Source organism: Saccostrea cucullata, unplaced genomic scaffold, assembly GCF_032062105.1.
Source record: "Saccostrea cucullata isolate Sc308-1 unplaced genomic scaffold, CSIRO_AGI_Scuc_v1 ctg237, whole genome shotgun sequence".
In the NCBI taxonomy this organism is placed as follows: domain Eukaryota; kingdom Metazoa; phylum Mollusca; class Bivalvia; order Ostreida; family Ostreidae; genus Saccostrea; species Saccostrea cuccullata.
The window spans coordinates 262,770-277,924 of NW_026931975.1; the positions used below are offsets into that span (position 1 = coordinate 262,770).

Genomic DNA, 15,155 nt, shown 5'->3' on the forward strand with positions numbered 1-15,155 from the left:
TATTTCTTTTTGTCATTTTTCATCCAACAGACACTTGACTGCTTTCCTATTTTATCAGTTTCATAAAAATGTCATTTGAAAGACACGTATATTAATTTTTGTAATGCGAGTATATTATGTATTTTTGGCTCAAGGAATGTTGAAAAGGTATGTCTTTTGTTAATTAACATTGTTTCCTTTCCAGACGTTGATGAATGCGGTCTGACCCCGTGTCGTAATGGGGGAACGTGTGTCAACACACCTGGGTCATACCTTTGTACATGTGACTCGGGATGGCTCGGTAAACACTGTGACGTTGGTAGGTTTATTTTGATATTAACAGCCTTCTGGACTTCATAGATTACATGAAAATAATAATCAGAAACAATTTGCACAAATCCTTTCCTATCATCATACGTGTATCGTATTGTATGTTACATGCAAATATATATATATATATATATATATATATATATATATATATATATATATATATATATATATATATATATATTCCAGAAAGTAGATTAGATCTCATCAATGATGAATTGTATTGCAAAATCAGTCTCTGACATGTTATCAATCTAATTTTTATACATGTATACTCTTTCACACCATTTTCATTTTTAAACTTCATATCAAGATGTAAATCTTAATGAAAATTATGATTTTTATTTTCAAATTTTCGATCTAATGCAAAATAAAATGTTTAGGAAGTTAATATGAGTATTTTCTTATTAGAGATTGATAAAATAATCTTTTAGAAAACTTACACATCTCTTTTTTATTCTTAAGACGTTGACGAATGTGTGAATTTTCCTTGTCAACGAGGTGGAATTTGTCGAAATACAAATGGCTCCTACAGTTGCGCATGTCCAGAAGGATGGAATGGTCCAAACTGCGAATATGGTAAAGAAAATGGATTCAAAACTAATTATTTGTTAAAATCGAATATTTGTAATGTGGTACATCAATGAAATTTTAATAGGTTCTATGGAATCATTTCTTTTAAACCTGTAATAAGATATGCTTGATGTATAAATGTTTCATTTTACATTAAATTTTTGGCAGTGGTTTGACATCCAATATACATACATGTATCATTACTTACCAATCAATGGACATTTCATTATTAATCCCTTTAAGATTTCTTTCATTCCATAATTTTCTTGTTGAATTTTAGATATAAATGAATGTCAGTCTAACCCGTGTATAAATGGGGGTTTCTGTGAGAATACCAACGGATTCTATCAGTGCCGCTGTGCTGAAGGATGGATGGGTCAAAACTGTCATATAGGTACTCATACTCCTTTTTTTTTAGAAAAATATATCAATTAAGCAAGTAGGAAAGGTGATTAATGTTCCTTCCAATGTTGTTTAGTACATATATCTTTTATTATAAACTCTCAAAACAATGCGAACATATTGAGAAATTTAAAGAAAGGGATTGTTATATTTCACGAAAACTTTATGAATTAAAAAATTGAAGTGGATCCGACCAAATGTTAACATAAGACTTAATCAACTTTGACGTTCAGTCATGCTACAAAACAGAGAAATTGAGAAATTAAGTACTCTGGAATTTATGTTCCTGGGCTGAACTATTGCCGAGTCGGCGTTAAACAATACACAACAATCAATCAATCCAATATCTCTTTTTATAAAGAATCTAATTGTACGAATTTTGCAGGCTGAATAAATTATATCTCTGAATTCTCTCAAATTTGAAAAAAAATATGCTATACAAGTACTAGTGTACTTACCTAACCAATATAATGACACTACTGTACAGATGTTGACGAGTGCCTCCAGTTTCCCTGTCAACACGGCGGACTGTGCCGGAATCTTAATGGGTCCTACTTCTGTGACTGTCCGGCGGGATGGATTGGCCCGCACTGTCAATTTGGTAGGTTGTTGGTTCGAATCTATTTCTGTTAATGTAGAATTTATTAACGTAGCAGAATAAAACGATAAAGCAGTAAGCAGTAAAGCAAAACTTTGTAACGACGAAGTATAATACGATAAGGTAGTACATAAAAAGTATAAAAAGAGGGATTTTGATTGGCCCATGTACTTGTAAATTTAAACTGAATATTTATTTGAGAAATTTAATATGTATAAGAGATATAAAAATTTTATATATATATATATATATAAGAGATATATATTGAATATAGTGACAATTTAATATAACAAAAGCAAACCTTTTTGACTAAAAATGAAAAAAATAGTACTTTTACATGTAAATATAACTAAAAATACCACTTATCATTGCATTAACTCTGTAGACGTCGACGAATGCTTGCGGTCTCCATGCTCAAACAAAGCTGTTTGTGTCAATGATAACGGATCCTATCGCTGTGTTTGCCCTAATGGGCTCACAGGACAAAACTGTGACTTCGGTAGGCATTCCAATTTAGTATGCTACAATTACTAGTATTTTAAAGAATTTATATTTTGTCCTATTCATTTGTTTTGATGTGATAAAAATCTATTTACAAAAAAATTGAAAAGACTTATTTCCTTTTTTACATTCTTTGCGTTTATATTATTTTATACACTTTTCAATTTTCAGATATCAATGAATGTGTCTCCTCCCCTTGCCAACACAATGGAACATGTACAAATACAGTTGGATCCTATTCTTGTGCATGTTTAACAGGGTTTGCTGGAAAACACTGTGAAAATGGTGGGTACACACAGTTCTTCATATCATTTAGGACATATTAAAGTTTTTTTACTTTAAGTTTAAAACTCTTTGATATAACCTTTCAGACTTCAACAAGCCACTTTTCCCAAATTATTTCTATTTTTAATGACATTTTACAGGTTGTGTTACCTTATTTTTTAATTGATTAACATGTAATTGTATGTTCTCTATTACTATTCAAGCTAAAAGTTCAATAATTATTTTAAGATCAATGAATTTTTCGTACATAATACACTGATATTATAAATATCGAGAAAGTTTTAAATATGCATTAATAGTAACAAAGATGCATGAACTATGGGGAAAAGCGTTTTTTCAAAATAAAAATTTAAATAATTTGAAAATCAATAAATCCTGCGATGGAAAGATGCATTGAACCATTAAAAATAGAATGACAATTGAAAACAATTTTTTTATATCAAGGTTGTCATCAAGTAATTCAAATATCTAGTTTTGTTGTCTATTACAATACAAGTTGAAAGTTCAATAATTATTTTAATTTCAGTTGAGAATAGGTAGTAATATGAATAAATCGTATTTGTATCACAGAGTTGTCCAGTTGTTTGTCTCTTACCTGTTATAACGGTGGCACGTGTCAGGAGTCCGCGGGACAAGATACCTGTAAATGTTTACCTGGCTGGACCGGAAACCAATGCCAATACGGTAATGACGTCATAATGTTATTTTACCTAAAATTCAAATAAGAGATTTTAAACATTTAAAGTGAATCAAGTTTTTTTTAAGTCAGAGGTGTGGTAGAAAATACGAGCTTGTCAATTACCTCTGTTATGTACATATATTTCGATCATAAAGCAGAAATATAAAATCAAAATCCTTATATTTTATAAAGTAAGTTAAAAAAAATGTTGCACAGTTTTTTCCGCTATTTTTAAGCCCAGAAAAGAATCAACTATTTTTTTTTAATTTTCTTTCCGTTCCCTAGACGTCAATGAATGCCAGCAAAATCCTTGCCATAATGGAGGAATATGTAACAATATTTTGGGATCATATACTTGTACATGTGCTGTTGGTTTTCAAGGAACCGACTGTGTTCAAGGTAATCTTTTCCTATCTGATAAATGCATCTGTGTTCTCTAATATTCATAGAAATGAATGGTTGAGACCATTTTACTTTAACATTAAACTGATTACAAATTTCCCTGATGTATATTTTGAAATGAATTATTTGTTGCTCATACATTTTTTTTTCAAACCTATTTTACGAAATAGCTTTTTATAAACAAAGTGGATTTGAATATAATTTTTGATTAATTGCATTTCCCAGATGTGAATGAATGCCTCCAGAACCCCTGCTCCAACAGTCTCACTTGTCAGAACATCCCTGGCAGCTATACATGTGTCTGTAACCCCGGATGGACAGGTCAAAACTGTGACATTGGTAGGTTCATTTTGTTAGCTGATGTTCATAATTTTGCCTAAAACTAATAAATGTTAGATTCCCCAGAATTTGTTTACCCTTTGTTAATTTTTTTCTGATACAGTTTACTTGTATTGTCAAGTTAAGAGGCATGCTTATTATGATTTTTTTCTTTTTCCCCAGTTAAGAAACTTAAGGTTGTTTTAACCGTTTTAGGTATAATTGCTCTGTTAAATACAGAGACCATTAGAGCATACATTTGATTACATTTCCGATATTTTACTACAATCATTGATGAAAGTTGCCTATGTAATATTTATGTGCTTTTCAAATAGTTTAAGATGCTAGTATCTGAAAGGGTGATGTTTACTTTTCATACGACACATTTTTAGCATATTAATTGGACACTCGAAAGGTTTTATATTAAAATATGTATGTCCAATGAAAAGTACCCACAAATAAAAATTTAAACATTTAAAAAATGATAATTAAGAAAAATAAAAGTGAATATTTAAGCATCCTACCTCTGATGTTTTGGGGGTTTGTGTTTGCTCTGCTCTTATTTTGTACTGTTTTATGAATTTTTGATCTTGAATACTGTTTGTCATATCCATATGTTTCATTTAAGCATGCTTCTGAACAATTTTTACCTCTTTTTTCCGAAAGATATAAATGAATGTCTATTGAATCCCTGCCAAAATCTGAGTCCCTGTACCAACTCCCCTGGTTCCTACACGTGTTCATGTTCTCCACAATGGACGGGACAGGATTGTAATATCGGTAAGGTTAAACGATCTTCATTTTTTTTGCTAAAACAGTTGTATTGTGAATATTGGTAAGGTTAAACAATACATGTAAATGTGTCCTTGCTTCATATTTGTGCCAAACAGTAGCATTGTGAAAAATCGGCAATAGCGTTATCTATTTTGTGAATGATTCTATATATTATGATAATACTATTTTAACAGATGTTAATGAATGTTTGTACCTACCTTGCCATCACGGAAGTAGATGTGACAACTTTCAAGGGGGATATGTGTGCTCTTGCAAAAATGGTTGGACAGGAACAAACTGTGATATTGGTAACAATTGTTTTTTTTTAAAATACATTTTAAAAAATCTCTCTTCACACTTATTAATAAAACATACAAGTCGACAAACGTTTCTTTTACAGATGTTAATGAATGTGCAACGTCTCCTTGCACTAATGGCGCTCAGTGTGTTAATCTGGACGGTTCCTATGTCTGTAACTGCCCAGTTGGATGGACAGGCCCGTTGTGTGATAGAGGTATGTTGATTCCTCTAGACATCAACCAAAACCTTGTAGATGTTTGATCATGATTCAAATCTGTAATATAATCAGAAACTTAAAAAGCAATCTATAAACATTTAAAAGCACTGTCAATAAAGTTTTTAAAGACATACTTTATTCCATGGGTTATAAATTTTGAATGTAAATATATTTCAAGGTGGTTTTAATTTCATGGTTATTCCTTAAACGTGGCAACCTGAAATTAAAACCACCATGATGTATTTTACTAACTTATTCAGTTCTAGACTTAGCTGAAAAATGTACTTTTTTGTTATACATAAATGCACATAAAATCATAAAATAATGTTTATGAATATTTTTTTTTGGTAGACATCAACGAATGTGACCAGAATCCTTGTCAACACGCCAGTGGGTGTGTCAATCACCTTGGTAACTACAGCTGTCAATCATACAATTCAAAGAAAATTATAAGATAATTTTCGTTTTTCCCCATTATTACATAGAAACGTTCAATGTGCAAGAATCTTATTGTCAACACGTAAAACAGTTATATGTGTTCTTTAAGTAACTGGTGTTTTTTTTTAGATATAGACGAATGTTTAGCGTCCCCTTGCCAGAATGGCGGGGTTTGTTTGAACACAGACGGATCGTATAGATGTTCCTGTAAAAGCGAGTTCACAGGTCAACACTGTGAACAAGGTGAGGTCCAGGAAAAATTTAAAAATTAAAATTAAAAAAGCAACATTGTCTTTTGCAAAATAAAGTCATGATTTTGTCATTTTTTTAGACTTAAATGAATGTCAGAACAATCCGTGTCAGAATGGGGTTTGCCTGAACACAAATGGAGGATTTTTTTTCTACGCAAACAAAGTCGCTGTGATATTGGTAATGTATTTACTTAAAAAACATGCGCATGTAGAAAGTATTTCTACAAAAATTGACAAACATCGGTGTTGATAATATTAAAGAAGGAAAAAAAGGAGTGGAAAAGAATTTAATTAGTGCATAAATTATCTATTCAAAATACGAGGGGCGTTCAATAAATAATGTCATTAGCTTGTACAACATGTGTTTGACATAAAGAAACTTTCTCGGATTTTTTTTAATGAATTTTTAACAGTTTATGTGACCACTTTTCATCACATAGTTTTATCGTGAGAATGGAAACAAGGGCTATTCGAGACACTGCATTATAAATGAATGGTAAAGAACAGTAAACTAAAGTGAAAATAAAAGCTACATTAAAGCTGTGTAAAACTTGTTAAAAACAAAGAAATATTCACTGAAATATGTGACATTTACAGCAACTGCCTGTTTTATAGACAAATTAGCAGGTGGATTTCAAAGATAAAAAATTATATAGTGGGAAATGCCAACAAAAAATAACAACTTATGTACTGGTTGCCAAATTTCAACAAATAATATTTTTTGTATGATTGCAGACAAACCAAATTTTAATAATGATATTACACTGTTTTTAAGAAACGTTTGTAATTTTGTAGTCACCCTGTATTTTGAAAAAATGAATGTACAAAAGTCTTAACAATTAATTTAAAATATCAGTAATTTTCGTAATCCACGTTTGTTTTATATTCAAACAGATATTGGAACATGAATCTATTGCTTAACATTATCAAAACAAAATTTACCATAAGATGTACTTGATAAAAACGGCGAAGGTCTGTCAAGAGCAAAGGTATGCAAGAGCACAAAACAGATTTATATGCAATTTTCTTAAATATTAGTGGTATTATTGGTAATTTGCATTAATATCTGGAAAAAAAGCAGTTTTTTGCAAAGAAACAAAGGTTTATTGTTACACATTGAATTTGTTAAAGCATTTAAAGTGTAAATAATAAACAGAAAGTTAATGTTTTTTCACATTAACAATATAATGTTGTGTTTCTATTTCCAAACTTGAATAAAACACCTTTCAGAAGGAAAAAAAAATGCATTATCTGCCATTTTTTACTAAGGGTCATCCCCAAAAATATTTTCAGATAATAAAAATCAATGTGTTTATATGATTAATAAGTAAAATCATGAAGACTAAATCATTGATAAGTTTTTCTGAGCCCCAATGACATTTTTATTACATTTTGTGTTAAATACAACTTTATTTAATTTACAATTTATTTATGTTTTGCTTTTGCTATTTACAGATGTTAATGAGTGTTTGACAACACCTTGTGTGCACGGTTCATGCAATAATAACATTGGGTCATACACGTGTCAGTGCAACTCAGGGTGGACGGGATCTAATTGTGATATCGGTAATGTCACGTGTTATGCTTATACCCAATATTTGACAATTTATCTTAGAAAAGGTTATGCCTAAATAATGAAATTTAATTGTACTTTTGAATTGTAGATATAAATGAATGTAACAATTTTCCTTGTGTCAACGGTACATGTACTAACACCCAGGGGTCGTATCAGTGTAATTGTCACAGTGGTTGGAGGGGAATCAACTGTGATATAAGTATGTATTGTCCTATGCATAACAAATATATATATATATATGTATATTTTTATTGTAGTCATATGTATAACAAAAATATATATTTTATATTTATATTTGTTTAGTCATTTGCAAAATATATTTGTGTATTCAATTTTATCTATTTAAATATATACAAAATATATGTGAATATTTATATATATTTAATCAATTTAGCCATTTGCAAAACATAATATATCAGTATTTTTTATTCATTTAATATTTTTAAAAGAAATGATTTCTCTTAATATGTTGAAATAATGATGAGCACTTATGTTGTTCCATTCTTAAGAAATTCTTAAGAAGAATTTTTACAAATTCTTACAAAAGAAATATTGAAAGACTAAATCGGTGTCATTTTTCCTAACTGATTTGACGACGAAATGCATGTTCTAAGTGTCTCCAATTAATTGATGTTTTATGGCTTTCGATATACGTTATGAATAAGATTTTTCTAATTCTAATGACGTCATTATAACCATTTGCCTATACTCCCTAGCGTTGGATCTAACTATTACTGTACTTTGCAGCACAATTGATTGGCCAATTGTGATTTATGAAAAAAAAAATTATCAAAACATATTTTTATTTAAGAACAATACAACCGAAGGTTTTTAAATCTAAGTTCACTTTTAAATCATTTAAGACATTCCCCCATTTTAAACTAAATACTGATTAATTTGTTAATGAAAATAAGAAATATTTTAATTTTCACAAATCTTCCACTGTCTTTGGAGAAAGAAATAAAAATATTAATGTCGATTTACTTTCAAAAATGAGTTTAAGAGATAACACATGAAGATAAATTAAATCCTTATGCATGTGGTATTTTACTTTTCTATGATTTCAGATATAAACGAGTGTACGTCTGGACCATGTCAGAATGGTGGATTCTGTCAGGATTTACCTGGCTCCTACATCTGTAATTGTCCAACAGAGTGGACGGGACAATACTGTCATCTCGGTATGTACACTGTGAATTATGTTTCATTTCCGAGCAAAGACTTAGTTCTCAATGTGACTAGATTTTTTATCAGCATTACCATGAACATTTCACTTGGGAAATGCATGTACCTTAATAGACAGGACAGCTTTGTATCATTCAACTTTAAAGAGAATCGATTTTTATTTGGAAAGGGAATGCTGAAAATGAATTTGAGATAAATATACAAGTATTGCAATATATGTCCTATTATCACAATGCTTTTCTGTGGTAGATTTAACTTTTAGTGTATATCTTTCCTACTTTGATAACTGCTATTTTGAACCTACCGTCAGTCAAATGGAAGCTGCAATTTCATATCTCAATTGAACATCTTTTGTTGTTGATAGATGTGGATGAGTGTCAGTATAGTCCTTGTCAACATAGCTCTTCTTGTTTGAACATTCCTGGAAGTTACAGATGTGATTGTACTCAGGGTAGGACGGGTCAAAACTGTGAAAGTGGTACGTTTTTATTTTTCAGAATCTTCAAAATTTGTATTCATAAAGTGATTGTCATCTAAAATATTCTTTTAAATGTTAACTGTAAGAATTATTGTACTAGTTAAAAATAATATCTTTCTCAAGAGAAAAATCTTATCTAATTGTATTCTTTATCAAAATAAATATCTTATTACATGCATAATTTAGCATACTAGTACTAACCAAGTTCCTGATTGATTTTTATGCAAAGCAAAGAAGGTTATAAGTCAACAAAATCTGGACAATATTTTCTAATTCAAAAAATAAAGGATTTTATTTTATACTTTTAAATTGAATATAAACTTACACAATAAGAAACAGACTTGTTTTGATATACACTTCAACTGTGATTGCAGACGTGAATGAGTGTGAACAGTTTGTTTGTCAAAATGGAGGATCCTGTTCCAACATAAATGGTTCCTACGCGTGTCAGTGTACCGCTGGGTGGACGGGATCGCGTTGTGAACAAGGTAAAGAGGCTGACTGCAAGTGACGTCACAATAAAAACAAAAGAAATAATAACTGTGACAAAAACTGTACCCTAACTTACCTTTGAAACTTTTACCATCCCGCTGTTCCAATAAAAAATCCCATATCGAGTTTAAGAGCTAAAAATCTAAATTGTATTTAAGAAAATCAATGTTTGGTGCAATCTGTAAATCATACTGTTGTCTACTTTTGTTAATTCAGATAGAAACGAATGTGCTGAAGGATTATGTCTGAATAATGCTCAATGTTTCAACACCGATGGATCTTACGTCTGTATTTGTCCAAAGGAATGGCAAGGCCGGAATTGTGAAACTGGTAAAAAAAAATCCGTATATAAAGATAAATGAAACTAAATCATAAGGGAAAAAATCATTAAAAGTAAATATTATGTCTTTGTTAGATGTAGACGAATGTTTGACTTCACCTTGTCTAAATGGTGCCACCTGCCAAAATCTTCCCGGGTCATATGTCTGTCAGTGTGCACAAGGATGGACGGGACAGCTCTGTCAACAGGGTAAATCAGACAATTAGAATCTTATTATTTTCATTTTTTCATGTATTGCTTTAATTTAATTTATGTAAATTTTCAATTATATAATTAATGTAACTTTGCAGATGTTGATGACTGTTTAAGTTCACCGTGCCAGAATGGTGGTCTATGTCAAAATTCACAAGGAACTTATTCTTGCACATGTAGAAATGGTTGGACTGGTATTCATTGTGAAACTGGTATAAAAATGCTTACTTGGAATTTTAACAAAAATGGGCAAAGAATTTTAATATAGAAATTCATCAAATATCAAAGAATATTGTAATAATGATTTAGATAAAGAATTACAAACAGAAAATTCAATGTGAAAATTCATTGCTTTTTCAGATATCAATGAATGTCTCGTGAACAACATATGCCAAAATGGAGGCTTTTGTATCAATTTAGCCGGCTCATATCAATGCCAGTGTCCCTCGCAATGGACTGGAAATAATTGTGAAATTGATGTCAATGAGTGTTCCAATAGTCCCTGTCTACACGGATCAGTATGTACCAATACTAACGGATCATATTCCTGTGACTGTCGACCAGGTTGGGCTGGAATACATTGTGAATCGGATATCAATGAATGTAACATTCCAGACCAATGTCAAAATGGTGGAACGTGTTTTAATACTGAAGGCTCTTTTACCTGCAAATGTGTTCAAGGGTGGATTGGTGAAAGATGTCAGAATGATGTCGAAGAATGTCTTTCTCGTCCATGTATTCATGGTGGGACCTGCATTAATACTGCAGGGTCTTATCAGTGTCAATGTCTACCAGGGTGGACAGGGTCTAATTGTGAACAAGATGTAAACGAATGTGTGAGTCAGTCAACTTGCTATAATGGCGGACTTTGCACCAATACCCAGGGTTCCTTTTTCTGTACCTGTACTGCTGGTTGGACCGGAAATGACTGCAGTCTGAATATTAATGAATGCTTACTGAATCCTTGCCTGCACAATTCGACATGTGTGGACGTGGATGGTTACTATAAATGTCAGTGTACTAATGGATACGCTGGGTATAATTGTGAATTGGACAGGAATGAATGTGACAATAATCCTTGTCTTCATCAGTCCACCTGTATTAACCTGATGGGATCCTACATGTGTATTTGTCAAGCTGGATGGACTGGGCAAAATTGTCAACTGGGTAATGATCATTACCTTTTTTTCTATAAAATGGTTGAGTGGTTGATAGAATATTTTATCTTCGAATGTCAAAGAAAAGTTGCAAATATCAGTTGTCCTGCAAATCAATGAAATGTAACAAAGGTATTGCAAATCATAAAAATATAAGAATAGTAGACAAATGATTTTGTAGGACCAGCTAGCATATTCCTGTAGTTGCTCTTATAAAGACTGATAGTTTCAGAAGAAAATCTTGCATCTCTACTTCGATTAAACGGGTATGGGCTATGGATTAAAAGTGTGATAATATATGACAATGCCTTTTTCCCTTACAGACAGAGACGAGTGCAGTGGTAACCCTTGTCAGAATGGAGGGACTTGTATCAATAGTAATGGATCGTATCAGTGCAGCTGTGCTCCAGGCTGGACGGGAATTAACTGTACTAAAGGTATATATGCCTCCATAAAAAATTATATATATCTTGAATGTTTATTTGAATCTGTCGATCACTGCAATACAGATTTTAGTCCATACATTTTCAATAATTAGTACAAATAGAAAAAAAGAGTCTCATTTCTTCCAGATGTAGATGAGTGTCAAGCAAACCCTTGTCGAAATGGAGGGACTTGCCTGAATACGTATGGGTCGTATATGTGTTCGTGTTCTTTAGGATGGACTGGCACCAACTGTGAAAATCGTAATCAACATTAAACTTCTTTTTCATCAGACACTTTAACAATCCTCCATAAATTGTTGAGAAAAGGCATTAAATGTCACAAACATAGTAATAAGCAATACAAAAGCGATGAATCAATTTTAATACCAACTTTGTTCTATCCATTTTATTAACAACACTATTTAAAGAGATTTCTCGACCGTCTCTTTATTTTTGTTTTGATAGAATTCCTTGTTTGTCTGCCTGATACTTGTTTGAATGTCAAGCAAACTGTCCTTGTCAGAAATGTGAAAGAGGTAATATAACTTCATAAGGCATAACTTACTTTTCAGAGAACTTTTTTAGTTCAGATATATGTTTCGAAGAATGAAACTATTTTCTATATGTGTTGCGTGTTCTTTAGGATGAGACGAAGGCAGCTTTTCCAAAACTGTGAAAATCGTTGTAATCAACATTAAACTTTTCACATTTTTCATCAGACAAACTTTACAAAATATCCTCAAGTTTGTTCATAAAGTCCTTTTGTAAGAAAAATTAATGGTGTTCTTTAAAAATCTTCTTCTCAAGAACCACTGGGCCAGGAAAGATGAAACTCAGGTGGAATCATCCTCAGGTAGTGAAGTTTCAAGTTTATTCAAATCATGACACCCGGGGGTATGGTTGGGCCAAAATGGCCGATCAAAGTTTTACATAGGAATATATATGAAAAATCTTTAAAAATTTTCTTTCAAGAACCAAGAAAGATGAAACCCAGGTCTCGTCCTCGTCTCTTTGTTCTTCAAAGTTTTTGTAATATATAAGAGAAATCTTTAAAAATCTTCTCAAGAACCATTGAGACAGGAAAGATGAAACTAATGTGAAATTATTCTCAGGTAGTGTAGATTCAACTTTGTTTGAATGGCAGGAAACATGCTATGGATCATCCTCAGGTAGTGTAGATTCAAGTCTCTTCAAATCATGACCCCTGGGGGTAGGGTGGGGCCAAAATGGCCAATCAAAGTATTGCATAGGAGTATATATGAAAAATCTTTAAAAATCTTCTTCTCAAGAACCAGAAATGTGAAAGAGGTAATATTACTTTGTAAAGCATCACTCACTTTACAAAGGAATATATAGAAAAATCTTTAAAAATTTTCTCAAGAACCATTTAAAGATACCAAAATTTCACATAGGAATATATAGGGAAACCTTTTAAAATCTTCTTCTCAAGTACTTCAAAGCCATAATTAGTAATATTTATATGGAATCATCCTCAGGTAATGTAGATTCTAATTTGTTCAAATCTTGATCCTCTGGGGGGTTAAAATTCAAGGCCCCTCCCCCCCCTACCTCAGTAAATATTAATTTCTTCATGGAATTAAGAGGGGTAGTCTTTTGATTTTTTTGTTTGACAACTCTTTTTCTATAACATAGACATCAACGAATGTTTAGAGCCTCTGGCTTGTGTTCACGGCACATGCACCAATGGTTATGGTTCGTTTGTTTGCCAGTGTGAACAAGGATGGTCTGATGTTAACTGTGACATTGGTTAGTGTCAGAATAAAGGGAAAATAATCAGCATTGTAAAGTACCTGTAGCTATATACATGTATTTTGCAGTTTTACAAAACATTTCTTTATACTTTGTGCTGACTATTTAACTAGAAGGATGCTATTATTTCTAATAAGCTCTAGTAATTTTCAACAATATTCTTGCTACATCAATACTGTGATTCACTTCTTTTTATGAGGGTTTCATTTTCATTTCAAAAGTGAATATTTGTCTACAACAAAGTGTATTTTTTTCTAATTTTACCACTTAACAAACCTCATGTCCCCTTGAACTCATATTCTTTCATCAAATCACGATGATTTGCTCATTTTCCTCCACAAGAATGTGCTTATAAGTATGTCTTTATTCCATCTTTAACTGTATAGTTTTCTTTTTATAGATGTTAATGAATGCTTGTCAACGCCTTGTAAAAATGGAGGAACGTGCCTAAATATGGCGGGTTCCTATTCATGTGCTTGTGCTCAGGGATGGAGAGGTCGAAATTGTACAGAAGGTACACAATCTCCTAGATTTAATTTAAAGAGCTTAACCTGAAATTATGGTCAGTGCATTCTTGAATTGGCGTATTCTTTGAATAAATGTCCGCCCTTCTTTTGAAACAGATATAGATGAATGTGCCACATCGCCTTGTGTCCATGGCTCCTGCAGCAATCTACCTGGAACCTTTCAATGTATATGTGATAAAGGATGGACGGGACGTTATTGTGACCAAGGTACAGTAGATTTATCTACAATTGTACAATATCCATTAAATTAACACCTACTTTCTCAAAAGTTTACAATCCTCATTATATCCCTTTTTGGCATATTGTCTTAAATTAGGTGTTTTGGTGACGTATTGTTCATGTTGTTGTTTTTGCAACAACAAAAAATACTTGTGTTCTTTTTCACTACTTTTTGTGTCTTTTTTAAAACTAAAAATATATGATTTTTTTTCTAGACGTGAATGAATGTCTGGTGAACCCGTGTCAGAACGGAGGGACTTGCCTGGATAACTCCGGATCACACAGCTGTGTCTGTTTGCCGGGATGGACGGGACAAAACTGTACTCAAGGTATGATGGTTAGGGGGAAACAAATTTGTTAAAAAGCTTTTACAGAAATCCAAAAGTTGATTCTTGTTTGGTTGTTTTTTGAATGTTCAGTCTTGTGTAGGTTGTAATTTTTCACAAACCCAGTTATAATTTCAAACAGTTAGGAACCATAATAAAGATAATAATTGCTGCAGTAGCTGTTGTGAAATTGTGGATCATACGCGAAAACCCAAATTTATGTGTTACAACGTTTGATCTTTACAAGAGGGAACATACTGTGATTGCAAATATGACCACTGGGTTTATAAGATCAAATTATATAAAACAGAATTTTATCAAAAAAATTAAAAATAACAACTTGACTCATATTTATTAAAGTAAAATGTATAAGTTTAACCGAATACATTTGAATTTTTTATTTAAAGATTAACAAAAAATT

The 15,155-nt window shown here is 31.7% G+C and overlaps 1 protein-coding gene across 1 annotated transcript in view; it reads left to right on the forward strand.

Moving 5' to 3' along the window:
• Window positions 1-15,155, forward strand: part of LOC134234172 (fibrillin-2-like) — a 32,940-nt gene that overhangs the window by 7,843 nt on the left and 9,942 nt on the right. Inside the window, 33 exon segments of the mRNA XM_062716232.1 lie at window positions 185-298; window positions 775-888; window positions 1,163-1,276; window positions 1,772-1,885; window positions 2,268-2,381; window positions 2,555-2,668; window positions 3,239-3,352; window positions 3,633-3,746; window positions 3,975-4,088; window positions 4,734-4,847; window positions 5,036-5,149; window positions 5,242-5,355; window positions 5,710-5,786; window positions 5,898-6,039; window positions 6,128-6,205; window positions 6,208-6,225; window positions 7,503-7,613; window positions 7,712-7,822; window positions 8,691-8,804; window positions 9,173-9,286; window positions 9,661-9,774; window positions 9,995-10,108; window positions 10,194-10,307; window positions 10,409-10,522; window positions 10,671-11,477; window positions 11,791-11,904; window positions 12,040-12,153; window positions 12,358-12,428; window positions 13,182-13,200; window positions 13,546-13,659; window positions 14,063-14,176; window positions 14,286-14,396; window positions 14,624-14,737. Coding sequence (XP_062572216.1) covers window positions 185-298; window positions 775-888; window positions 1,163-1,276; window positions 1,772-1,885; window positions 2,268-2,381; window positions 2,555-2,668; window positions 3,239-3,352; window positions 3,633-3,746; window positions 3,975-4,088; window positions 4,734-4,847; window positions 5,036-5,149; window positions 5,242-5,355; window positions 5,710-5,786; window positions 5,898-6,039; window positions 6,128-6,205; window positions 6,208-6,225; window positions 7,503-7,613; window positions 7,712-7,822; window positions 8,691-8,804; window positions 9,173-9,286; window positions 9,661-9,774; window positions 9,995-10,108; window positions 10,194-10,307; window positions 10,409-10,522; window positions 10,671-11,477; window positions 11,791-11,904; window positions 12,040-12,153; window positions 12,358-12,428; window positions 13,182-13,200; window positions 13,546-13,659; window positions 14,063-14,176; window positions 14,286-14,396; window positions 14,624-14,737 — 4,167 coding nt within the window.